The sequence below is a fragment of the Mesoplodon bidens genome (assembly GCF_964165515.1).
Source record: "Mesoplodon bidens genome assembly, chromosome: 4".
NCBI classification, from domain to species: domain Eukaryota; kingdom Metazoa; phylum Chordata; class Mammalia; order Artiodactyla; family Ziphiidae; genus Mesoplodon; species Mesoplodon bidens.
In genome coordinates this window covers 33,099,697-33,127,378 of record NC_138160.1, presented here as the reverse complement: position 1 = coordinate 33,127,378, position 27,682 = coordinate 33,099,697, and the positions used below count along the sequence as shown (strand labels likewise).

Sequence of the window (27,682 nt, the reverse complement as noted above, 5' to 3'; positions counted from 1 at the left end):
CATCGCAGAAAGTTCTCTCATGTCCCTTCCTAGTTAATCCCTGACCCCACTCCTGTAAGAAGCAACCACTGCTCTGTTTATTTTTTATCACAAATCATTTTTGCCTGTTCTGAAACTTCATTTAAGTGGAATCATAGTATATGTATACTTTTGTGTGTAGGCTTTTTTCACTCAACTTAATGATTCTGATTTCACTCAGCATAATGCTACTGATTCATGTTGTATATATCAGTAATATGTTCCTTTTTATTGCTGAGTAGTATTCCACTGGGTAAATATATCACTGTGTTTTTAGCCTTCCTCCTGTTAGTGAATACCTGACCTGTTTCCAGTTTTGACCATTCTAAATAGAGCTACTGTGAGCAGCATTGTAAAATTTTTTTTCAGATATAAACTTTGTTTCCTTTTGGGTAAATACCAAATAGAACTACTGAGTCACAGGGTGGATATATGGTGTTTTTTTTTTTTGGCTGTGTTGGGTCTTCGTTGCTGCACGCGGGCTTTCTCTAGTTGTGGTGAGGAGGGGCTACTCTTCTTTGCAGTGCGTGGGCTTCTCATTGCAGTGGCTTCTCTTATTGCAGGGCACGGGCTCTAGGTGCATGGGCTTCATTAGTTGCAGCACGCGGACTTAGTAGTTGCAGCGCTCAGGCTTCAGTAGTTGTAGCACACGAACTCAGTAGTTGTGGCTTGTGGGCTTTAGAACACAGGCTCAGTAGTTGTGGCGCATGGGCTTAGTTGATCCACAGCATGTGGGATCTTCCCATACCAGAGCTCGAACCCCTGTCCCCTGCATAGGCAGGTGGATTCTTAACCACTGCACCACCAGGGAAGTCCTGATATATGTTTAGTTTTATGAGAAACTGCAAGACTTTTTCTCAAAATACTGAAGCACTATTTTATACTCCTATCATTTAGGTATGTGAGTTCCAGTTGCTGTACATCCTTGCCAGCATCTGGTGTTATCAGTTTTTAATTTCAGCCACTCTAGTGGGTGTGTGACAGTATCTTATTTTGACTGTAATTTGCATTTCCCCAGTGACTAATGATATTGAACACTTTTGTGTTTATTGGCTACTTACTGATACATATCTTTTTTTGTGACATGGTGTAATATGTTTTAAATTGTTTGAGTAAATTCTCTCACTTAATATTTTGATCCATGCAGTTTATTTGAAGTCTGTTGGTTATACTCTTCTGTGCATTCGTTAAGTTTTAGACTTAAACTTTTAAAAGGCAAATGCCAAGCAAAGTTTATCAGTTTAGGTTGAGAAAGTGTTAAATAAGCAAGACATTGTCTTATTCTCTCCAATATCCCTGAGAATCACTCATCAGAAAATGGGAATAATAGGCAGTCAGATTCATGAAACCTTTTTGGGTATGAAACAAACAGAAGAAGTAATTTAAAGGATAAATTATTGATAACCTCTAATTGGGAAATTCAGAGAATGTTTGAAATATACTATCAATTATGATAATCAAATAATGTAATAGTGTAATTTGGCTTGGAAAAGTGTCACATTTTGTATTATGGATACATTACTATAGAAAATTATTTTGAAATTCAAATCAGTTATTTTTTTTTCTTTTTATCTTTTTTAGGTATTATTAATTTATGTAAACCTGGAAACTCTGGGATTCAGTCTCTAATTGGAGTACTTTGCATTCCAAATATGGAAATAAGGGTAGGTAAAAGTTATTCTGATTGTTTCATTCGTGGAGTTTTAGTGGAGGAAATTAATTGGAAAAAAATTATTTCAGGTAATGCTTTTTCCTCATGAATTGTTAATCTGTATCACAGAGCATTTTAAAAATACATGAATAAATATTTACTACTTAGTTGAACCCTAAGAATATAATATGAGTCATTTGAAACACTGCTGTTGTTAGGAACTAGGGCTGTATTAAAATTAGATTAAAAATGTGAAATTAATTATGCTTTATTCAATAAAAAGTGCAAACAATACACAGGGGCATTCTCATTGTAAAAGGTTCAAGCAGTACAGAAAAATATACTTAAAAAGTAAATATAGTATTTATGCAACTTATGCCTTCTAACTTGTGTTTTTATATGTTATGAGTAGTGGCTCTGATTAAAATTGGGGTATTTATATCCTTTTTTTTAGACATAGTTCTAAGTTATTAGTGTATAGGAATTGTATTAAACAACTAAAACAAATTGAAATTAGAGGAAAAAAATTAACTCTTCATGTGGTTCTTCCTTTTCCTCTTTAATGTTTTTGTTTTAATTTTGTTCAAAGGGACAAAATTTGCCCCTTTGTTTCTTATTAGTAGTAAATATTAGCTAGAGGTGCCTTGCTTAAAATGTGAACTAAAAATAAAAGCATTTAGAACATGGAAGGATGTAATTATAGATGGAAAGGTTCCAATTCAGTTGACTTCTTACTCAGCAAATGGTGAAAGAACATGGTCCTTTGAGTCTGGCCGACTGAGGTTTGACTCCTGGTTTTATTATTTATAGCTCCATGACCTTGGGCAAATTATTTTTAACCTTTAAATGTATTTCTTCATGTGTACAGTGGGGATAATAAAAGATTTATTGACAGGATTACATCATGTATATGTAGTAAGCATTCAGTAGTTATCTCTTCTGTAATATAGGCCTGATAATGATAGCTTTCTAAAATACAGTAGTTCTGTTTTTATCAATTTTAATCTGTGAATAGGACATTAAAAAAATTGCAAACAAAGATTTATTCCATAAAAATAAATGAACTGTATTTATTTGTACTTGCAGCGAGGTCTCCTTGAAGTGCTTTATGATATATTTCGTCTTCCTCTACCTGTTGTGACGGAAGAGTTCATAGAAGCACTGCTCAGTGTAGGTAAGTATTGAAGTGCATTCACTACTCATATATTATAATTTTTTAAATGGATTATCTAATGGAGACAGAGTTCCTCAAAGGAAAAATACTGAACTAAATATTGAATATCATTTTCTTTTCTTACTGCCTATTTGTGGCCTGAAATTAATATAAAAATAAAACCTCAGATAAATTTCTAAAAAGAAATTTTAATTTCTTCTCCATCACCCTAGCTCCTGAAATGAGCAGTGAAATTAATAGAAGGATGGACTAAGAAAGGAAGAGAGGAGTTAATAAGAAACCTTATGTGATTCTCACAGTAGATTATTTGATTCTTGTTATTTTATTTTAGCCCACATGACTCTGAGTCCCTCAGTGAAGCAAGTTAAATCTGTGTTCATTTACATAAATCATTTTTTTCTGTATGCCTTCTTGAGTCTTTTTTTTTTTTAACGAACATTTAAGAAAATTATTTGTAGCCTGCTTAGCTGATGGTTATTTGAAGTGTTTCATTGGTATATTATTTTCTTCTAACTATCTAAATTTAACTATTTTAGATCCAGGTAGATTCCAAGACAGTTGGAGGCTTTCGGATGGCTTTGTAGCAGCTGAGGCAAAAACTATTCTTCCTCATCGTGCCAGATCCAGGTAGACTTCAGATATAGAAATAGTTCAGATTTATTACAATTACTATTTTTATGTTAAATTTTGTAGTGTATGGAACAATATTTAAATTTTTCTGTGCCGTGCTTATTTCTAGGCCAGACCTCATGGATAATTATTTGGCACTAATACTCTCAGCATTTATTCGTAATGGGCTTTTAGAGGTAAGAGTTATAAACCTTATTTTATTCTATTTTATTTATTTTATTTTCTCTAACAGAATTCTTTCAGACCAACAAACATATGATGCATAATTATATTCATATATACTATTTTGCAACTATGATATTTTCTTCTTATTTTCAAAGGGTTTGGTTGAGGTGATAACAAACAGCGATGACCATATCTCAGTGAGAGCTACCATCCTTTTAGGAGAGCTTTTACATATGGTAAGTTTAACAACTTCTGATTATGTTTCATACTATTAATGTTTTAATTTATGAAACAGGCTATTTTAACGATGTTACTTTGCATTATCTCAAAAAAATAAGTTTGCATTTATTTGAATGTTTATCTTTGCATTAAAAAGAACCCTTGATACCTTGTATCTTATATATATAGGCTGGTTTTGTAAATGGAATAAATATAAAAAATAGAGAACTGAATATTGCTTTATTATACTCACTTTTGATGCTGACATTTTGAGTCCTAAAAGTCTTTCTCTTAGAATGACTTCTTACCTAAAAAGCATGAAATTACAAAACTATAGGTATTACTTCAGTCAGCTAAATCGAATTGATATATAATAGTCGGTGCCTGAATTTTAGAAAACTTTGTGGAAAAAAGTATAAATATAACTGCCTCATTTGAACACATACTTCTCTGTAAATTTGTAAGTTTAGGTTTGGAGGGTGGGAATCTTTTTTGGGGGCCATGATTTTATGACATCAGTAACTTCTGGAAACGAGGAGCTAGCAAAGTAATCTGATCATTCTCTACTCCCAGCAGATCAAGCAGTGAGGGTACTCTGATTATTTGCAAATTAGAAATTTATATTTCTGTCACCGATTAGTTAATAAACAATAAAAAGAACCACTTTAAACTTATTAAGAAAACTTATGGCAAATCTTTTAAAATTATGTTATGGCTTATTATTGGCAGAATATTTTTTGTTTTTGTAGTTGTTTTTGGTCCCCTCCATCACCAGGGTTTTTTTCCTACATAGCAGTTGGGCTTTGTGAGTGAGCAAAAGAGAATTAAACAGAGTTTAATGATTAAACTGTCTTGTTAGACAGTTGAATTATTTAGCCACTTGCTCTGTTTTCCTTCAGTCCATCTATGAGATAATTGTAATATTGCAGAATCTCAGGTGTAATTATTTTTATTTTAATTAAGATACCATTTCTGTAAGGATGTCAATATCCAGAATTATTTGCCTTTATGTGAAGGAATCTCTTTAATAAATTTCATCCATTCCCTTCCCCCATACACCAGAATTCTGTGATTCCCTTGAAATACAAAAGCTAGTCATTTTGAGTATAGCAGTGTTAGTTCATTGCTTGTTATTCTTACATCTTCTGGCTTCCACATTTAATTAATTTGTCTTTATTGGTAGAAAGCAGATTGGGTGGTAGGACTTTGTTTGGAAAGCAGAAGACAAGTTTCTTATTTAAAGATTGTTGGAATATGAGACAAACCTGTTTTGAGAAGGTGGTTTTTAAACCTAAGAAGTCAACTGATAAGTTATGTTATTGCATCCAGCAGTTTAAATGCTACTTTTAACATAACATTATAACACTGGATCCAAGTTTTGACATATAGTCCTTTTAGATTATTTAAGAAGTGAGTTTAATTGGGTGCCACTTAAAATTATAATTTAATGTTATAATAAAGGATGTATGAAATTTAGAGTTTTATTAACGTAATATGAGCCTGTATCTTTATATTTGTTACAACTCATCCTTGTTGAAAGTAGATGAGATAAAAATTAGCTATAAGTATATAGTAGAAAATGAATAATTCATGAGTAAAACCTTTTAGCATTATATCTGTGGATAATCTGTAACATAAAATACTCTATTTTTCAAAAATATTATGGTTCATTTTAGGCAAACACAATTCTTCCTCATTCACATAGCCATCATTTGCACTGCCTGCCAACCCTAATGAATATGGCTGCATCCTTTGATATCCCTAAGGAAAAGAGACTGTAAGTATCAGAGCTCTAGCAAAGCTTGTGCCTGTATATTTAATACCCACTTAGATGACCTTATCTTCTTTATAAGAAAGTAGTATATATAGGTTATACCTGGGAATTATTTAGGGAAGCCTTTGGGTAAGAGGAAAATCCACAATTTTTAAAAATAATTTGTATTTTAGGCTACAGAGTATTTTAGTTTAGTAAAATCAACCCTTTTCTAGCATGTTTCTGGACAAGGACGTAAACTTTCTACGAGATCAGTAAAAATATTGGGATTGAGAGTTTTTTGGACTGTTTTATGTTTTGAGCAAGAGTTCAGTCTCTTTCAATGTCTGAATTATTTCAAATTAAAGCACTAAGACTAACAGTGTATTCTTTTGTATGTGTGGTTTAAAATGTTGGAAAAAGAAAGTTGGAATTTATATATTTAGGCTTCATTTTTTTTGTAATGTTTTGAAATGTAGTTCATTAGCTATTCAGAACTAGGAATTTTTGTTAAGTTATAATACATTTCTCAAAAGTTTAGTTAGCTTTATTAATTCAAAAGTACACATAAGGGCCTCACTATAAATAAATAATATTTTGTTTATTAGCTTTAAATCTGTCAGTGAAAATACTATTATTTAACAGACTGAAGTTGTATTATACACTGAGGGCATTAGGGACTATCAGTTTTGACTCTTAAGCTTACATTGGTAGTGGTGGCATTCAACTTTTATTTTAGTAGTTTCTTGATGGAAAAATGTACTTTCCCAAAGCCTGATAGACCTGAACTCTCTAGGTCAGATTATGGCCATGGTATTTAGTGTTCATCAGGAATTCAAATTTACCTTCAAAATTCCAGTAATAATCTAAGAATGATTTTTTTAGCTCGGTAAGCTCTTTACTGATAAGTACTTGCCAATCTGGGCACATCCTAAGGTTTTTAAATTTTAAATCTGATTTGTATTTACCAGAATTTCTGAAGTTGAGACTAGATTGCTACCAAATTCTAGAAAACTGTATTTTATGCACCACAAAAAGGGAATTTAAAATAATTTCTAGGGACTTCCCTGGTGGCACAGTGGTTAAGAATCCACCTGCCAGTGCAGGAGACACGGGTTCAATCCCTGGTCCGGGAAGATCCCACATGCCACGGAGCAACTAAGCCCATGTGCTACAACTACTGAGCCTGCGCTCTAGAGCCCAGAAGACACAACTACTCAGCCCACGAGCTGCAACTACTGAAGCCTGTGCTCTTAGAGCTCGTGCTCCGCAACAAGGAAAGCCACAGCAGTAAGAGGCCTGTTCACCGTAATGAGCAGTAGCCCCCACTCGCCGCAACTAGAGAATGCCCGTGCACAGCAACGAAGACCCAACACAGCCAAAATAAATAATTAATTAATTTAAAAAATAAAATAATTTTTAAAAGGATCCCATTTACAGTTGCAGATTAGTGGGGAAAATAGAGACTGTTCAGTTGATACTGGAATCATTGGTTATCCAACCTTATATCGTAAACAAAAATCAATTTCATATGGATTAAGGACTTAAATATGAAAAGCAGGGTTTTAAAACTTGAATAAGAAAGTAAGGTCACTAGGTTCTGACCTTGAGGAAGGAGTTCTTAAAACTAACATACAAAAAGTACCCACCACCATAGAAGAAAAGATTAGTAAGTATGTTTCATTGAATCTAAATAATTAGTGTTTCTTCATACAAATCAGCTGTGTTCTTGTTTTTTTTCTTTGTGGTTCCAAATTTGGTTAAATAATTTACTCTTTAGTAACACTCTCTAACATGGATTTATGTAAGTTTTAATAGAATAATTTACCAAAGTGATCTCTTTAAAATTACCCTAGTCTTGTATTAATTGTACTAATTTTTTTTCTCATTAGGCGAGCCAGTGCAGCCCTGAACTGTTTAAAACGCTTCCATGAAATGAAGAAACGAGGACCTAAGCCTTATAGCCTTCATTTAGATCACATTATTCAGAAAGCAATTGCAACACACCAGAAACGGGATCAATATCTCCGAGTTCAGAAAGATATATTTGTTCTTAAGGTACTGATATGAAGATGCAATTTTCAATTTTATTTCCTAATTCTTAACCACTGTATTTTAGTAGGCATACATGCTTGAGTTTGCGGTTTTATTCATGCATATGGATTTTCAGAAGGCTTCTAAGTTTTATAATGACTAGGCAGTGGAGCTATGTTTTTATAACTTTTTAAAGTTAGAAAACCTTGATAATCTTCCTTAAATGAAAAACCTTCCATTTTGTTTTTAAAATTTGAAGTTAGTTTTTTGACGTGAGGCCAGTTTGTCTTAATTTTTCATATTACTTTCTGGTGATTTTAGGATACAGAGGAAGCTCTTTTAATGAACCTTAGAGATAGCCAAGTCCTTCAACATAAAGAGAATCTTGAATGGAATTGGAATCTTATAGGGACCATTCTTAAGGTATGATAAGATACTTCTTGGTAATGACTTGATTGTTTTCATTTTCTTATTCATTGTACTTCATCATAATTATATGTTAGGAATTGATAAATACATAATATAACGTATTATGTTTTTCTAGTGGCCAAATGTAAATCTAAGAAACTATAAAGATGAACAGTTGCACAGGTATGTAAGAATTGTTCTGCATTTAAAGAACTTAGATTTGAATTATATTATGCCTGATACCTACTAAAAGTAATAATTGATGTTTTAAAGATACATACATACATTTTAATAGTTGGTATTCAGTAGGTACATATATATATTTTTGTATATAGTTTGTATTTTACAACCAAAAAGCATCAGCTAATTCTTTTGCTGGTTATTTACATTCTGGTTTTAGTTTTGGAACAAATGAAATACTTGAGATTAAAGTTTCTCAAATTGAGGAATATCAGCCATGTACATATCTTAGCCCTAATGTATGAGAATGACATAATAAGGACATAGTGTCTCCCTTTCAAAATGATGGCCATCTTAAATATTCCAATTCTACTTTCTTTTGCATCTGACTTTGAAGGGTTATTCATTCTTCTTCCTTTTTACACTCCTCATAACCAACCACACCTTCCATAAAACATGCTAATGTTTATAGCATATACAGTACTTCAGGGTATTGTGCTGTCTTCTAGTAGTACCCCATGCATTTTTACTCCTTCTGAGTTTAGACTAACCAACCACCAGTGTTGATCTCATTGGATAAGAGGGGCTTTACTTCATGTTTTTGAGAAGTTCATATCATTGACATTATAATTGATTATATTCATCTACTCAGTGATATTTAACTTAATATCTGTACTAAGTTTTGAGAAATATATAGAATATAAGAATTACATTGGGGTAAAGAAGCATAGCACTAACTTTTCAGACTCCTTGAGAACAGAGGTGAAGTCTCATTCAACTTTGTTTCTCCAACTCCTGGATCTGGCACCTTTATTAGATTGGATTGTAGTGCTCGAAATTAAATTGAATTAAATTCCATGGAAGCTTAGAACATAATGTTGAAAATTATAACATTGAAATATCATCCATTGCTTTATAAATTCAGTTGCTTAAATTTTACCTGGAGCTTTTATGGTTGACTTTTTTGCCTAATTGTGAAAAACTGATAAAATCATAGTGTGGTAACATTTGCTTACAATTATCTAGTATAAGATTATTTTATAGAGCCATGGGACAAAGTTCTTGATAAAGTACAGTAGAAAAAAATTTATATATTCTGGATTAAAAGAGAGTTGAAAAGAAAAAAAGACCTGATAGTAAAATAAAATATGTGCATTTCAAAAGAAAAAAAAAAGAAAATTTATATCCAGGTGGCTTCCTCATATTTCTCCAACTGTATCTTCTAGCTATGTTATATCTGCATTTTTCCTGCTAGCATCTTCTCCACTATTTCTGTCAGGCATCTCACCATAAAATTCTTATTTCCCAAAGATATTTTTTATAATGAAGGGGATTTTTTGTTGTTTTTTATGGTTGGTTTGTGTGTGGAATGTACCAAATGTGTTTATTAAATTTCTTGCCATTTAGCTCAATGGTTTAAACCCAAAACATATTCAAAACCTTATTATATCATAAGTTGTGGTTAAGATTCTAAAAGAATTATTTGGTTTATTACTTTGTTGCTGATTTTTTATTGTGATCTTAGGTTTGTACGAAGACTACTTTATTTTTACAAGCCCAGCAGTAAATTATATGCCAATCTGGATCTGGATTTTGCCAAGTCCAAGCAGCTCACAGTTGTGGGTTGCCAGTTTACAGAATTTCTTCTTGAGTCTGAAGAGGTAATAAGCACTTTGTATATTTTCCAGAGTAAATGTTTTTCACTGAGTTTGCCCCCTTTTATTTCTGAAGAGGCATAAGCTATATTTAGAAACATCGAGAATGAGACCAAACCTAGATTTTTATCCTGACTTAGTCACTATCTACTTATGTGACTTTGGACAATTAATTTGCCTTCTAGAAGACCTGGTTTTCCCCTTGTAAGATGGAAAACATACCATCTCATGCAGCACTGTGTTGAATGGGATTAAAAAGAACAGCTACTCAGTGATTGATATCTGTTATTAGTAACTTCATCATTATCATTAAAATTATTGGACTTGATTAGAGTTGATTTTTCTAATTGTAGGCACTAAGTCCTTTTCTAGCAATATCATAATGTATTTGCTTTTAGGATGGGCAAGGATACTTAGAAGATCTAGTAAAGGATATTGTTCAGTGGCTGAATGCTTCATCTGGCATGAAACCTGAAAGAAGTCTTCAGAATAATGGTTTATTGACAACTCTTAGTCAACACTACTTTTTATTTATTGGAACACTTTCTTGCCACCCTCATGGAGTCAAAATGCTGGAAAAATGCAGTGTATTTCAGTGGTGAGCATTCCTAAATTCTGTTTCAGTATATACCTAAACTATTTTTAATGTGATCAGAAAGGGCATGCTTATTAGTCTGTGTACCTGTGTTTGTTAAGTTTTTATTAAAATACAAAAAAATATTTAATTAGAGCTGTCTTGATGCTCTGATGCTTTTTTTTAAAATGTGATATTTATTAAGTGCTTTCTTTTAGAAATGCTTGTTTATTAGGAATTTTTAAATATTTGTTGAATTAATGAATCAATACAGTAATTTCTAGTAACCTTCATTATTTTCATCCTTATTTTAGTTTACTTAACCTTTGCTCCTTGAAAAACCAAGATCACTTGCTGAAACTGACTGTTTCGAGCTTGGACTATAGCAGAGATGGATTGGCTAGGGTCATACTTTCCAAAATCTTAACGGCAGCCACTGATGTGAGTATAACATAGGCAATAAAACTATATATTTCATAACCAGTTAATTCAGTATTTTATAAATTTTGGCCTAATAAAACTAATTATAAATTCTAAGACTATGGGATGGAATTTTAGTTTAAAATTTTAGTTCCTCCAAAGAACTCGATACAGTACACATTTTTATATAAAGGGAAAGAAGCAGCTAGATCGAAACAGAAGTATTTTACTTTACTTGGACTAAAAAAATATTCATATCAAGGGCTAGACAATCAATTCCAGTCCTTCTGCCCTTTTCAAGTAGCAGAACCGTCCCAAAATAAAGTCAAATAGACCGTCCATAGTGAAGTTTGGGTGGTGGTTTTTTTCTTTCTTTTTTTTTTTTAATGTTCTTATTTATCTTTATAGGCTTGCAGGCTGTATGCAACAAAACATTTAAGAGTATTATTGAGAGCTAATGTTGAATTCTTCAATAATTGGGGAATTGAATTACTAGTGACCCAGCTGCATGATAAAAACAAAACGATTTCTTCTGAAGCTCTTGATATTCTCGATGAAGCATGTGAAGACAAGGTAAAGTTTCATTATTTTATAATAAAACCCTTAGACATGAATTTTTATTAAAACATTCAAATTTGATAGAAAATTATGTGAAATTATAATGTATATAATATAGTGGTTTTAGAAATGGAGAATTTAGTATCTTCATGCAGTTATTAATTTGCCTAATAATTATTTCTTTTAGGCCAACCTCCATGCTCTTATTCAGATGAAGCCAGCTTTATCTCACCTTGGGGACAAGGGTTTGCTTCTCCTCCTGAGGTAAATTTTAAGAAAATTTTTCTTATAGTTATGTTTTCTGTTGTGTTCTCCCTGGCAGTGTGTATTAAAGCTGGATTCAAATCTGTAAAGGAAGCACTCTAAAGAGTTTAGCTGTTAACTTCTGAAAGAGGCCTATTTTAGAATATTGGGCATCCTTTAATACTGAAACTCTGTCTTTTCATTGTTTTTCTAAATGTTTCTTTTACATTTCTATGTGTCCTCATTCTTTTCATGACATTTTCTTTACTGTGGTTGGATTCATGTGTTTTTGCAAAGATTATGAAAATTTATTTGTATTTGAAATTACAATGAATAATAATTGACCTTTTAGTTTTAGGAAGGAGCTGTTCTTAAAGTCTTTTACCTCCTTAACATATTTTGTTTGAGATGTTTAGCTCCTTAAACATTTTTTGCGAGACTCAACGTTAAACTATTGTCTGTTTTAATTTACAGATTTCTCTCCATTCCAAAAGGGTTTTCCTATTTGAATGAAAGGGGTTATGTAGCAAAACAGTTGGAAAAGTGGCACAAGGTAACTTGCTATTGAATAAGTTTCAATTTGTATCTTTTTATCTTGGGAAATAGATTGTGAATTTAGAGGATTTTTAAAATATAGTCAGTATTTTGAAACTAAAAAAGTTAAATATTTAAACATTCATGTGAAGTCAAGTCTTAAAATTCTGTATAATTATTTGTATTCATATTTATCCACTTTTTAAACTATAGTTATTTTATAGTGAACTATTGATTTTGTGTAAATTCTGTTGAAATTTTGCTTTCAATTTAATTGATATAATCTATTGGTATCATTTGTCAACCCTACTTACCATCATTTCTTTTATTCTTGGGTTCCTTTCACACCCCTTTTAAGCTGAAACTAAAACAATTTTCCTAAATGAAGATTATAAAGCAGTTCTACCAAGCAGATATAATAATCTAATTAAACTTCATTTTAAGGTGTACTTTTCATAAATCTGAGAGCAAATTTCTTGCTGTTGTATATAATAGGGAAATCTAGGAAGAAGGGGGTAGTTTGAAGGTATTAGTTAACTTCCTAGCTTTCCTTTAGGTGGTCATCACTGTGACTTCAGTTTCATTTGACGCATTGTAAATTGTCAAAGCATCTTAGAAACTCATGGAATAATCAATCCTAATGTAAATGATTTTCAGATTTTCCATTATTTCAGATCATTATTTATATTGTCTATATTGAACCATGTTTCATAAGATATTCTCATTTTTAAAAAATACTATAGCTATAGTTATAGTTACCAGAGGTGGGGCATGGGGGGAGAAGAAATTGGATGAAGGTAGTCAAATGATACAAACTTCCAGTTATAAATAAGTAGTAGGGATATAATGTACAACATGATAAATACAATTAACACAGCTGTATGTTATATATGAAAGTTGTCGAGAGAGTAAATCCTAGGAGATCTTATCACAAGGGAAATTTTTTTTTATTTCTTTAATTTTGTATTTGTATGAGATGATGGATGTTCACTAAACTTATTTTGATGATCCTTTCATGATGTGTGTAAGTCACATCATTATGCTTTACTCCTTAGACTTATACAGTGCTGTATGTCAACTATATCTCAATAAAACTGGAAGAAAAAAAGGGAAAAAAATACTATAACTATAAAGTGTACAACTTCAGGCCTGAAGTCTTTCAGTAATTGGTGAATTAGAAAACTAAAATAAAGATGTGATAGTTTTTAACTTCCCTGGTGGTCCAGTGGTTAAGAATCCGCCTGCCAGTGCAGGGGACATGGCTTCGATCCCTGGTCTGTGAAGAACCCACATGCTGTGGGGCAACTAAGCCCGTGCGCCACAACTACTGACCCCGCATGCCACAACTACTGAAGCCTGTGCACTCTGGGGCCCGCGTGCTGCAACTACTGAAGCCTGCATTCCTAAAGCCTATCCTTTGCAACAAGAGAAGCCACCGTAATGAGAAGCCCCGCACACTGCAATGAAGAATAGCCCCCACTGGCCACAACTAGAGAAAGCCCACTTGCAGCAGTGAAGCCCAGTGCATCCAAAAAAAAAAAAAACGAGATATGATGGTTTTATTTTCTAAATAGAAGATGTTTAAACTAGTTACCATAATAAGATTGGTCACCTTATTATACAAATTATATTAGGAAATTGCTTAGCAAATCTGGTACAGCACTTTCAGATAGTAGGTACAAAATATTAACTGATACAACAAAATCATGTGTCGTGTATAAGGAAACAAGAAGGGTTAATAATTCTGCCTTAGGGATTAGCAAAAAAAATGTTAGGCTGAGGAGAGGATGTGATATTTGAAGTGGTCTTGAGGAGTAAATAGTCAAATAAATTGGAAGAAGGATGTTCAAGGATGAGGGAGCAGGATAATAACTCTGTATAGGTTATTGAAACTTCACAGACTTGTGAGGAAAGCCGTATTCCAGTGCGGTTGGGGCTGGGATAAGTGGGGTGTGGCAAGATGAGGATGGAATGGTGAATTAGAACTAGATTGGATTAGAATTAGAACTAGGCTTTTATAAGCCACATTATGTCAACCTAAGGGATTTCAATTTTGTAGGAAGTAGGGGAATCTTTACAAGTGTAAAGAATATTCATAGAGCTATACTTTAGAAAAAGATCACAGTGTAGTAGCAGAAGTTTGATCATCAAAGGTAAAGGAATCTAGGAATACTGAGACTAGTTTAGAAGCAAAGTTGATAAGAGCATGGACTTCAGTGGTGGTTAGGTTCAATAGTCAGGGACACATTTTCTGGACATTTTTGAAATAAGATGGACAGGATTTGTGAACTGATTGGATGTAATGAATGAGGGGTCCCACTTGACACTTAAGGTTTCTGATTTGAATGACTGAATACATAATGGCTTACCATTAAAAGATTGTGATTACAAAAGGTGGTTTGCAGCAATGAGGATAATGAATTTTGAATAAGTTGAACTGGTATTGCCTGTTGTATGGCAAGTGATAGTATCCAGAAAATATTTGGAAATGTGGATCTGGAGCTCAGATATGAGCTGAAGATAGAAGTTTGGGAGTTGTCAGTGAATTAGTAGTAATTGAAATTTGAATTGAGTAAGATCACCAAGGAAAATGTAAAGAACAAAGAAATAAAACTGGAAATTGCTCCCTAGAGAACACTGCTTTTTTTTTTTACTTTATGCTTTTTTTAATATATAACTTTATTTATTTTTAATGTTTGGCTGCATTGAGTCTTCGTTGTTGTGCGCAGCCTTTCTCTAGTTGCAGAGAGCGGGGGCTACTCTTCGTTGCAGTGCGCGGGCTTCTCATTGTGGCGGCTTCTCGTGTTGCGGAGCATGGGCTCTAGGCGTGCGGGCTTCAGTAGTTGTGGCACACGGGCTCAGTAGTTGTGGCTCGCGGGCTCTAGAGCGCAGGCTCAGTAGTTGTGGCGCACAGGCTTAGTTGCTCTGCGGCATGTGGGATCATCCCAGATCGGGGCTTGAACTCGTGTCAGGCGGATTCTTAACCACTGTGCCACAAGGGAAGCCCAAACACTCTGCTTTAATGAGGGGAATAAAAGGACAGGGACAATGAGGAAAAAATTATCAGCGTGGCTTCACTAAAGGATGCTTCAGGAAGGAGAGGCCAGTGGTATATATTCTTGAGAGAGGTCAGGTAAGGTGAACACTAGAAAAAAAGCCTGTTAAAGGTGACAGGTCATTGGTGAATTTTGCTAGAGCAATTTCAGTAACAAGTTATAAACAGATGCTGAATTGCAGTTAGTTAGGCAGTAAATGCGAGATGTAAAAGTAAAGACAGTATAGTCTACTCTCTCAAATTAATTAGAGAAAGGGAGAAAGGGAAGGGAACTAACTTAGTGATTGCCTGCAATTAAACTTAGTGCCTTTCAAGTATTACCTCACTTAATCCTCACAGCAACCCTGTGAAATGTTTTTGTATTATTTCTATGTTGTGAATGAAAATGTGGAAGCTAAGATGAGTAAGCTAATTTATCCTAGGTCACAGAGCTTGAAAATAACAGAACAGGGGCACTTTTTGATTCCAAAGCCCATGCTCTTTCCACTATATGTGATTTCCTCCCAGTAGCTTGCAGCATGCCAAGATGAAGTTGAGACTGTCTCTTTTTCTAGGTAATAAAGCATCCAGGCCTGAATAATATTGAAAATTGACTCATTCAATTTAAAACTTTCATCCCTAGCCCAGGCTTGGTATAGACTTAGAAACCTGCAATGGAGGGAGGATATGGTTCATTTCATCACTCTGTTATTTATCTCCTCCCCATTTACTAGCTGCAAATTTGGAGGCTCTCCAGCTTTAGAGCAGGAGGAGGAGGGGGTACAGGGTCATGGACAGTCTTACTCAACTGATGGAACTGTTATCTGGGGTTGTTAGCTTTGAGCGGGGCAGATTTCAGATGTTGATTCTTTTACTCGAGGGTTATGTTCATGAATTCCTCAAAGACCTCACTCTGGGGATCTTTCATTTGCAGTTCCCTTGACTGGATCAATGGCTCCTCTGGCTGCCTACTTACAATACCTCCTAGTAGCTAGAGGTTCACCCTCATTTGGGGTCTTCTTGCACCTCCAGTAGGTCCTTTTGGGCAGAATCCTCAAGATGATCCACATCAGAAACTCAGTGCATTTCATAGCTATAAACCATACCCCTCAACTTTGCTATTGTTTTCCACATGGATGCCACTGGTCAAAAGACTAACCAAGCAATACCACGTGAATGTAACTATTCCTGCATAAAGCTCAAAATACCTTCCTTAATTAGAATTTTTGTACTGAGATGTTCATGTATAGAGGAGATTATGGTAGTATAGTATATAGAGTAATATAGTGGTTGTAGTAGCAGTAGTAGAAATTTGGTATGCTGATAATATAATTAAAATCTTTTATTACTTTTGCAAAGTAAAGAGCCTAAAAGAAAAGCAGGAGAAGTAAGTTTTTAGAGTCTCTAAGTAGGGAGTTAAGGTAACCCACCAAATTTAAGTAGTCTAAAATGGTTTAAAATGAAAAATGTCTCCCTGCCCCCTTTTTCTATGTTTTCTGAAGATAATGTCTGTTAATATTTTGTATGCATTGAAAGATGTTTTGTACATCTATAAGTATATATTCTTCATATAAAAATACAAATGAATCCATTCACAGCTGTAAGTACAATTGTATTTAATTTTTTTGTTTAGCAGTATATCTAAAAGATCTTTTCAGAGCTGTGCATTTAGAGGTGTCTAATTCTCTTTAATGGCTGCATAGTAAATTATAGCAATGTACCCTAATTTTTATAATCACTCCTGTATTATGGGCATTTAGACTGTTTCCAACTTTTTAGTTTTGTAAACAGTGTTTGCTGGGTATTCTTGCATGTATATCTTTGCATACTTGTGCAAGTATGCATATATCTTTTGAACAAATTTCTAAAGTATAATTGTTGAGTCAAAAAGTATGTGAATGTAAAGTTTTGATAAATACTGCCAAATTGCTTTTCAGAGTTTCTACCAATTCCTTCTAAACAGTTTAAAGTGGAGATCTTTTGCAATAAAGATGGTGGTGTGATTGTCTCGGTTTAAAGAATTTGCTAGAAATTTTCCAAGTTTAGTTGGAAATATTTTTTACATTTGACCTGATTTGCAGGGAGAGAGATTGTTTCTTACCAAAAGGTGCTAAAATGGTAAAACTCAGTTAATTTCCTTTTAAAATTTCTAGTGAATATCTTCAGGGTTTCATATTAAGAAGCTAGTTTTGGGACTTCCCTGGTGGCACAGTGGTTAAGAATCTGCCTGCCAATGCACGAGACACGGGCTCGAGCCCTGGTCTGGGAATATCCCACATGCCGCGGAGCAGCTAAGCCTGTGCGCCACAACTGCTGAGCCTTTGTTTTAGCGCCTGTGAGCCACAACTACTGAGGCCGCATGCCACAACTACAGAAGCCCTCACACCTAGAGCCCTTGCTCTGCAACAAGAGAAGCCACCGCAATGAGAAGCCCGTGCACCTCAACAAAGAGTAGTCCCCACTCGCCACAACTAGAGAAAGCCTGTGCACAGCAACGAAGACCCAACACAGCCAAAAATAAATAAATAAACAAATAAATAAAAAGCTGTTCTTTTTTTTTTTTTAATGGGGACAGGAATTCAAATATGATAAAAGTTTTTTTAGCTTACTTGTGTGGACCCTAAAATATTAATTGAAAATGAGGAAAAGAGTGTAAGCAGAAAGCTTATAGGTATGGATGTGATAGGACATTTGCATTTATAATACCTTGTTCTATCTACTCTTTTCAAAAATTTCTTAAATGAAAAATGAACAGATGTTCATTTTTCTCATATTTATGCTTCCAAAGTTTTGTTAGGTACCTAACATATTAGAAATTTAGTGAATGTTGTTATGATATATATAATTAAAACAATATTATCTTCTAGGAATATAATTCAAAATATGTTGACTTGATTGAAGAACAACTTAATGAAGCACTTACTACTTACCGAAAGCCAATTGATGGTGACAACTATGTTCGTCGGAGTAACCAAAGGTATAGTCCAGTTAATGGAATAATTTATTGCTAGTCCTCAACCATAAAATTTAAAACCAAATTATTATAAATCATTACTTTTTTTTTTTTTTTTTTTTTTTTTTTTTTTTTTTTTTTTTTTTTTTTGCTGTACGCGGGCCTCTCACTGCTGTGGCCTCTCCCGTTGCGGAGCACAGGCTCCGGACACACAGGCTCCGCGGCCATGGCTCGCGGGCCCAGCCGCTCCGCGGCATGTGGGATCTTCCGGGATAGGGGCACGAACCCGTGTCCCCTGCATCGGCAGGCGGACTCTCAACCACTGCGCCACCAGGGAAGCCCTATAAATCATTACTTTTTAAAGTTTTCTGAGTTGTTGGTTATTTTGTTTCTTACACTGACATAGGAAAAGTCTTTTTAAAGAACAGCATTGAATGTTCAAAAATTCAGTGGCATTCATAACTTGAATACCCTGACTAATATAGCATAGTGTTCAGATCCCTCCATGTCCTTACCCTAGTGTGTCTTTCTTGTCTTAGTTCTCTTAGCATTACTCAGAGACCAGCTAAACCATTATTTTTCTAGAGGAATTCTCATGCCTTTCCACCTCCATATTTTTATTTATGCTGAGTGATTATGTCTAATTCTGTTTATCTATTACTTTATTATAAGTCATTTTTTAAATTAGCTTATTTAAAATGAACCAATAGGTATATCAATCATTTTTATATTATACTAGATTACAGCGACCTCATGTCTACCTACCTGTACACCTTTACGGACAACTGGTACACCACAAAACAGGCTGTCATTTGTTGGAAGTACAGGTAAAAACATAATTTGCTTATTTTAAATAGCTACAGTAGTAGAAAAATCTTAGTATTGCTAAAGTATTATCTTTTCAAAAACTTCTCAAAAGCCTTCAGAAAGTCAGTGGCATAGTTGCTTTTAAAGCCATCCATCTTGTAATTGACTTAGCATTCTTTGTTTGCAGTCCTTAGAGATATTACTGGCTTGCATGTATTTCCCTGACTTGCATGTGACTATTTGCATAGCTAATTTGTTATGTAGAGTAAGTAATCCAGTGAAGGTCTGAGTTCTTTCTAGTTCATTGGGGAAGTTCATCGCCTTAGTAAAAACATACTGAAAAATTGAGTTTCTTCATTCCTCTTTTTGGGAAGTTAAACTGAACCTGAAACATGTTCAGTTTACCTTTGGTGAGCAACAAACTGAAAGTATCAGTTGCTGTTTGTTAGTGCCTCACTATTTTCATGTATTTCATGTAATGTAAGGCTTAGACAAGCAGTTGTTCTTTGAGTATAGTATGCACGCCAGATTTTGGCTGGGAATATGTCTTGCTACTAGGTGTTTTCAATAAATGTAACCCTTTTCTTATTTTAGGAATGGTTATAGAAGTATTTGTGTGTGTTTCTGAACAATAGTAACCTATAGTAACCTAGCAGTTTAGTTCCTTTTCATATCAGTGTTCATTTCAGGAGCAAAAGTTTTGCATAAATATACTCCACAGTTTCATGTATTTTTATACTGTCTGTGAAGACTATTGAGGTGTGTATCTTTATATTAATTTTTTTTAAACTCACTGAAAATTTAAATGATTTTCTCAGTGTCATTACCTACATAGTATGATAAAGTCTAGGTGTTAATTTGTTATTTTCTATCTAAAAGAAATAATGATCGTTAATGGCTAACATTTTTCTAATACTAAGTCCCAAGTACTTTGTTACACTTATGTAATAATTCATTAAATCATTAAACTTTATGAAACAGAGTTTAGGAAATCAAGACATGGGGAGATTAAGTAACTTGCTCCAGGCCACTTAGCTAATAAGTTCTAACTCTAGTATATGAATTCAGGGCCATGTCCTAATGCTGCTTCTTAAGAAATTCGACATAAAATTATTTTAGGATTTTAAATATGCAGAAATTACTAAATACAAACCTTAAATTGGTTTTAAGATACAATAAGAAAATATGTTAAAGACATACTGTTAATCATATAGTATTTTTCTCTCTCTCCAGAATATTATTACAGAACTCTGTCACAGTGTCCGTACACCAGATTTGGATAAATGGGAAGAAATTAAAAAACTGAAAGCATCTCTATGGGCCTTGGTTTGTAATAAACACTTCTGTAAGATCTTCTTAATTTTTAGATTTTACTCATTTTCCTGTTAATATTAAATAAATAAAAATAATTTTATTTGGAACGTGTTCTTAGATTAGTATTCTAAAACAAAGATTGTTCCCATTTAAATTTTATTCTATGTTGGAAAATAAATGATTAAACTATTAGTTTTCTTGCTGAGACAAATGGAACTTTAATTCCTAAAATTCCTTATGTGAGGTTTTTTTCACAGTTCTTTCTCTCTTATAGACGTGGTTAAATTTTTTGTATTTTTGGGTAGCTTTCCAAATCTCTTGAAGGAGTTAGCCTTCTAAATATATTTGATATGTGATTTCTTTTCTTTTAGGGAAATATTGGCTCATCAAATTGGGGTCTCAATTTGCTACAGGAAGAAAATGTGATTCCAGATATACTAAAACTTGCAAAACAGTGTGAAGTTCTTTCCATCAGAGGGTGTGTCATTTAACTCAGAAATCTTTCTGAAGTGTATATTTTTGTTCTTAGATGGGTGTGAGGGAAGAGTATTTTATGATTGCAGTTTTTCAGTGCATCAGGTTAAACATCTTAAGGAACTACTTGTTTATTAATATTATTGATATTTTATTCTTATCATTGTAATATTGACATTTACCTTGCAGATAAACAGTGAGAGTATAGTGTGTCCAAATAATCTAGTAGTCCATTAGTGCAAATATTCCAAATTTATTTCAGAAAAGCTAATGTATATATATTTTTCCCCGATCACAATATGTTCTTTTAGATTTTTTCCTTGTAATTAATATTTTTATTATGAAGGTTTTCATGTTATTTTTAATGGCTATTAAAGAAAACACAAATGTACATATAGCAAACTAATATTTTATGGTTGCTTTAAGAAATCTCAGTTTGGAATTATAAACTGTCATTACTGCATCTTTTACTTACAGGACCTGTGTATATGTGCTTGGGCTCATAGCCAAAACCAAACAAGGCTGTGATATTCTAAAATGTCACAACTGGGATGCTGTAAGGCACAGTCGCAAACATCTGTGGCCAGTGGTTCCAGATGATGTAGAACAACTCTGTAATGAACTCTCGTCTGTTCCAAGCACCCTGAGTTTGAACTCAGAGTCAACCAGCTCTAGACATAATAGTGAAAGTGAATCTGCGCCATCAAGTGAGTATTGTGACAGGGTCATATAAAGTTAGCTGAAACTAACACTTGTGATATCGAAATTTAAATGAATTTTACATTCTTAATTTACTTTTCTATGAGATAATTTGGCAGTAATAGCGTCTTGGAGAATGCATATCTTTTCACAACAAGGAGTATAGCTACCAACCTACATTGTTCTCTCTCTTTGCTTTCTAAGTAGGCCTTGGAAAATCCTACTTACAGAGTTAAATAATAAGCCATGTCCCAGAAGACCCATTCCCCTTTTTTGCAATTTCTAATAAGTAAATGTTTATTCATCTACTTTCTTCATTTACCTAATAATCTTTTGTTCATTTTTCAGATATAGGGTTGTTGAACTAGAATATTTTTAAGAGATATTATATTCATATACTCATTTTTGAAAGAAGAGCTAAATTTTAAAATTAGCGAAACTGTTAAAAGATGGAGTATCAAAAATCAATTAAATGAAAAATGGTTTGTGGTTTTAAACCCTGTGCTAAATGCTTCTAGGTGCAGAAAATTTAAGACACTTTTTTTTTAAAGAAGATAGTGCAATATTTATCAAACCATATTTCACCAGATCTAAGATACCATAAATTATAATATACACCACTGTTTAAGAAAAAAAAATGCTGCCTATTGCAAGATGCATGCTGATTTATTTTAAGTGTGAAAAATGTGCATCTTAGAATTGGCAAAATATGGAAATACAGTGCAGTGTGCAAGTTTAAGATTTTATTTTGCCTTCTTTCAGAATATATTTGAAGTAATTTATAACTATTCAACAGAAAATTTAAAATAAAAATAGAATAAAATCCCATAGATGTCATCAGGCACCTGGATTGAGTCTTTTATTAGAGGTAGGCCCTGAATTTAGATGAGTTTCTTAATACCTAAGGCAAAGTGAGAAATAAATATAATTTGTTTAAACATGAATTTAAAATGTTGCGACTCGGTTCTTTGTAAGTATAGTTTGCTTAAGATTGGATATTCATTTCTTATAAGATTGATTTTTCTTGCCTATTGTGATTTGAGGAATAAACCACCAGGAATCTGTACCAACTGAGTAAATATCCAGGGTCAAGTCTCCTTTTTGCCTTTAATTTTATCTTGAATATTTGGAGGTTTTGGAAACTCACTGAGATAATCAAAAGAAACTTTATGTAAGCTGCGACATAATGAGTTCTATAGTTTTTCTTTGGAAATAACAGAAGATCATCATAATGACAAATTTTATATTTTATTCAAGGACAAATTCTGGGTCTCAAGGAAGCTCATTTTATGTGGCTCAGCAGTCTAACTATTTATTTTTGAAAAATTTTTCCCCAGGTGACTATTAAACAAAAATTTCCTGAATTATGTCACTAATAGTTACTATGATTATTTGTCCTTTTTTATCTGCTTTTATTAATCCTTTGATCATAGGTATGTTCATAATGGAAGATGACCGGTTTGGCAGCAGCTCTACTAGTACATTTTTCCTTGATATCAATGAAGATGCAGAGCCGGCATTTTATGATCGATCTGGACCTATGAAGGATAAAAATTCATTCCCTTTCTTTGCTTCTAGTAAACTTGTGAAGAATCGTATCTTAAATTCACTTACTTTGCCTAATAAAAAACATCGTAGTAGCAGTGATCCAAAAGGAGGGAAACTGTCATCTGAAAATAAGACAAGCAACAGGCGGATCAGAACGCTTACAGAGCCCAGTGTTGACTTTAATCATAGTGATGATTTCACACCCATATCCACAGTACAGAAAACATTACAATTAGAAACTTCATTTGTTGGGAATAAGCACATTGAAGACACTGGTAGTACTCCAAGTATTGGAGAGAATGACTTAAAATTCACCAAGAGTCTTGGTACAGAGAATCACAGAGAAAACACAAGCCGAGAGAGGTTAGTTGTAGAAAGTTCAGCGAGCTCACATATGAAGATACGTAGCCAAAGTTTTAATACAGACACTACAACAAGTGGCATAAGTTCAATGAGCTCAAGTCCTTCACGAGAGACCGTAGGTGTAGATGCTACGACTGTGGACACTGACTGTGGAAGTATGAGTACTGTGGTAAGTACTAAAACTGTTAAGACAAGCCACTATTTGACGCCACAGTCTAACCATCTCTCTCTCTCTAAATCAAACTCAGTGTCCCTGGTGCCTCCAGGTTCTTCTCATACACTTCCTAGAAGAGCACAGTCCCTTAAAGCACCCTCTATTGCTACAATTAAAAGTCTAGCAGACTGTAACTTTAGTTACACAAGTTCTAGAGATGCCTTTGGCTACGCTACACTGAAAAGATTACAGCAGCAAAGAATGCATCCATCCTTATCTCATTCTGAAGCTTTGGCGTCTCCAGCAAAAGATGTGCTGTTTACTGATACCATCACCATGAAAGCCAACAGCTTTGAGTCCAGGTTAACACCAAGCAGGTGAGCAAATATACATTTTAAAATGAACAATAATGTTTGCATTTTAACAGACTTAAACGTAAAGCATTAGCCAGGTTTTACATCTACGTAAACCTCAGAACTGACCTATTATAATTGTTTACTATAGTAGGCTATAAGCTCCTAGTTACCCGATATGATTTGAAATGGATTCTTGCAGCTGCGAGGGGGGAAAAGAAACTCCTTTAGGCCCTGAAAATAAACATATATGCTTTACAATGACACATAAGTCACAAGCTTTTTTTTATTTATTTCTCGCTTCTGCAAGGATCGATTTTAAAAAGAAGCATGTCGGGGGAATCAGGAGCTTAAGACCTACAATAACAAACAACCTTTTCAGGTAGGTCAATTTAAGGCTCCAAAAGTTGACTTTTTTTTTAAGATAACTGAAAATTTCAGTATAATTCTTTTCAGTTTAAGTAGCTGTGATTATTAAGTAGGAACCAAATGAACATTAAATGAATTACTTGGCCCTCAGAATTCAGCAGTAGTAGTTTGCCTGTGCTCAGGAGCATTTGGGAGATTTCTATGCCATATCTAAAGATTATATCAAGCTGGTCAAAGTAGTAGATTTTACCTATTAAAGATATGCAGTGTTAAATTTTATTGTTGCAAAAATTTCTATACCTTCTTTTTTTGTTGGACCAAATACTTCTAAAAACTTTCTTTAGATTGTTCATTTTCATTTATTAAATCGATTAGTATTTGTCAAGTACTGAGACTAGTGCCTAGCATATATTAAGCGCTCAATAAAAGTTAGCTGTTATCATCATCATCATCACTATTATTATTGAGAGTTATTTCTTTCATGTAATCCATTTGGCTCTTATATAACCAAATTCTTAAGTTATTAAGCAATTTTGTTTCAGGAATGTTAACACATTTAGTAGAAGAGATCCCTTGTAGCAAATAATAAATTATTTTCCCTTTGGTAGAATCTCATAAATTATGCAGTAACATCTTATCTACCTGACAGCCTCATCCCTCCCAACAGCTCACTAGTATAAACCTATGCAGTGAACTTCACAAATTTTATTCAAAGGAAGTACCTCTGACCCACATTCGTAGTTTGTTGGTGTTTATTCTAACAAGTTTGTATATCAGATTTTCAGGCCTATATAAGCAACAGTTACAAGCTTCTACTGGTAGGGACACTGTGATAGGAAAGGAGAGCTGATAAAATTGGTGGCAAAGGAGGAAACTTTTATACTACAACAAAGTATTTGGAAACTCAGAGACTACAGCAGCTAGTAGCATTCAGCCAGGGGCAGTACCGTAGCACACCAAAATAAGCAGTAAGAGTACCACCATCTTAGAGCTCAGTACAATAACCAAAGTGCTGTTAACTCTGAACTACCCAGTTAGGGTTATTCTATCTCACTGAAGCAGGCATTTCTATCTAAACTGATTAAAGCACAGATAAAAAGTTTCATTGCTTAAATATTCATTAGAATAAACCAGAAACAACAACTATTCCAAATCACTATTTCTTAATCAGTCTGGGTTCTTCGGATCTTATTTCCTGTATTCTCTGTTAGATCAAGAGAAGGATATTTGGAAATTTTACTCCTGGAATAAAATGCCAAGTTATCAGCACTATAAAGGATTAATAGATGTTTTTAATTTCTTGGGAGGGGAAAAAAGAAAAAGAAAAAGCAGTCAAGAGAAACAGAAGCAGCTGTATAGAGGCATGAAGGCTTAACAAAAATCTCATGTTCATCACATCTGTCACTTATTCTTCAAACTGTGTTTAGTACTTAACTGTGTACTGGGTTCCATGGAGGAAAAAATTGTGTAGACATTAGTCTTCCTATTCCCACTTGTTTCCTTTGGTTAGTTCAGAGAAAAGGAAAATGATGGACGATAACTACACATTTACTGTAAAATAATAGTTTGGAATCTAGGCTGAGAAGATTTTTTTTTTCTTATAAAATTAGAAGAGTAGTCATACTGATACCTATGGTATAATGGTTAGCATGAATCCAGCAGTCTTAAAAAACATATCTAACTGAGATATTTCCTTGGGGCATAGCAGAAAAAACACTGAAGTAGGAATCCTTAATCTTGAGTTCTAATCCTGGCACTGAATGAATGAACTTGGAAAAAGTTCCATAAATTATTCTGTAATGTCTCGTCTGCTTTGAATTCAAAAGTTTTGCAAGCCTCATCAATCCAGAACAAACCCAGGCAAACCTCTCAATTGTTTACCGTGGTAAATCTGTATGGTAAAGTTCATGAATTTTGAAATATGTAGGCCTCAATTGCCTAATCTAGTGGAGATTGAACGAGATCAGTGGTTTTAAGCTTTTTTTAAATGTCGCTTTTTAAGTAGAGAAACCTTTCTTCACAAAAACATTGCTATGGAAACCCAATACATAGAATATGTAAAAACAGAGCTATTCTGGTTGAAATAGGTATTGTGGAGGTGAGTATTCCAATAATTTCTTCCGCTTCACTCCAGTAGTCTTTGAAGAGTTCTGTGGAATCACAGAGGTATAACAGAGTACAATTTAAAAACTACTGACCTATTTTATAAAATTTGTAAATTTCAATTATGAGTGGTTTTTAGGTGGAAATTCGTAGAAATTAGTGGGTTTTGCTATGATAATTTTAATAGCTACTATTTATAAAACATTATTTTGTGTTCTTTTCAAAATAATTCTTCGTTTTAATATCAGGGTATGTTACTACATTTTAAATGACTTGAGTTTTCAAATAGCAGTATACATATAGTGTGGAACCTTGGGTATTGCCTTGTATATACAAAGCAGGCGTATGATAAATATTTTAGCATGTCTGTTGCATGAATAAAAATCTGTATAAGAAAGGTGTATCTTATGGAAATGGCATTATTCCATGTTATGGAATCACTGGTAAGGAATGCATTGAGGAAATATCAGTGCTTCGTATAAAGCTGTCTCTTGTAATATTTATATATGATACCATTTTTACTGTTTTTTTTTTAGATGTGTACTTTATTTTAATTTTTGGCTGTGTTGGGTCTTTGTTGCTGCACATGGGCTTTTCTCTAGTTGTGGCAAGCGGGGGCTACCCTTTGTTGCAGTGCACAGGCTTCTCATTGCGGTGGCTTCTTTTGTTGCAGAGCACGGGCTCTAGGGTGCACGGGCTTCAGTCGTTGTGGCACGCAGGCTCTAGAGCTCAGGCTCAGTAGTTGTGGCGCACGGGCTTAGTTGCTCTGTGGCATTCCCCGACCAGGAATCAAACCCGTGTCCCCTGCATTGGCAGGTGGATGCTTAACCACTGCATCACCAGGGGAGTCCCATTTTTACTGTTTTGTGTCTGTCTTCTGTGTTACAAAATCTTATGTTGATAAAGTAATTACCACACAAAGAATGTGATTATCCTTATTTTAATAAAATAATATTAAATAGAATTAGTAGACGTGCCCTTACTTGTATGATAGCAAATCTAGCAGTCTCAAATGGTTGTGAAGTTAGTTCTTGGATAATACCTCTGTTTTCTGAGGTCAGTTTTTTATTTTTATTTATTTTTTACTGCTAGACGTTGAAACTTATCTTAATTGCTCACCTTTTCACTTTTACCTGGGAGACCATAACAGTTGTTTTTGGTCAACAGTCAACATTACCGATGACCTTTTATATATCAATTTATAAGAGAAATATTTTCAAGTATTCATATGTTCTCAGTAAATAAGATGGCACTGTTCAGTACTTGACTAGCTTCTTTTCTTTTATGAAGGTATG

The 27,682-nt window shown here is 33.8% G+C and overlaps 1 protein-coding gene across 5 annotated transcripts in view; it reads left to right on the top strand.

Annotated features, from left to right (window-relative positions):
- The window catches only part of RICTOR (RPTOR independent companion of MTOR complex 2), a 122,029-nt gene that overhangs the window by 78,263 nt on the left and 16,084 nt on the right, over positions 1 to 27,682 (top strand). For 2 of the 5 annotated variants that reach the window (XM_081233207.1, XM_081233205.1), the window contains exons 11-32: positions 1,600 to 1,682; positions 2,756 to 2,843; positions 3,380 to 3,470; positions 3,583 to 3,649; positions 3,794 to 3,874; positions 5,534 to 5,634; positions 7,503 to 7,668; positions 7,966 to 8,067; positions 8,189 to 8,235; positions 9,758 to 9,893; positions 10,286 to 10,485; positions 10,776 to 10,902; positions 11,290 to 11,454; positions 11,627 to 11,703; positions 12,157 to 12,235; positions 18,118 to 18,227; positions 18,943 to 19,030; positions 20,244 to 20,336; positions 20,696 to 20,802; positions 21,276 to 21,505; positions 22,931 to 23,939; positions 24,226 to 24,297. In XM_081233207.1, the coding sequence (XP_081089333.1) occupies positions 1,600 to 1,682; positions 2,756 to 2,843; positions 3,380 to 3,470; positions 3,583 to 3,649; positions 3,794 to 3,874; positions 5,534 to 5,634; positions 7,503 to 7,668; positions 7,966 to 8,067; positions 8,189 to 8,235; positions 9,758 to 9,893; positions 10,286 to 10,485; positions 10,776 to 10,902; positions 11,290 to 11,454; positions 11,627 to 11,703; positions 12,157 to 12,235; positions 18,118 to 18,227; positions 18,943 to 19,030; positions 20,244 to 20,336; positions 20,696 to 20,802; positions 21,276 to 21,505; positions 22,931 to 23,939; positions 24,226 to 24,297 (3,319 nt within the window). The remainder of the gene's footprint in view (positions 1 to 1,599; positions 1,683 to 2,755; positions 2,844 to 3,379; positions 3,471 to 3,582; positions 3,650 to 3,793; positions 3,875 to 5,533; positions 5,635 to 7,502; positions 7,669 to 7,965; positions 8,068 to 8,188; positions 8,236 to 9,757; positions 9,894 to 10,285; positions 10,486 to 10,775; positions 10,903 to 11,289; positions 11,455 to 11,626; positions 11,704 to 12,156; positions 12,236 to 18,117; positions 18,228 to 18,942; positions 19,031 to 20,243; positions 20,337 to 20,695; positions 20,803 to 21,275; positions 21,506 to 22,930; positions 23,940 to 24,225; positions 24,298 to 27,682) is intronic. The other 3 variants (XM_081233208.1, XM_081233206.1, XM_081233209.1) reach the window with 2 other exon arrangements.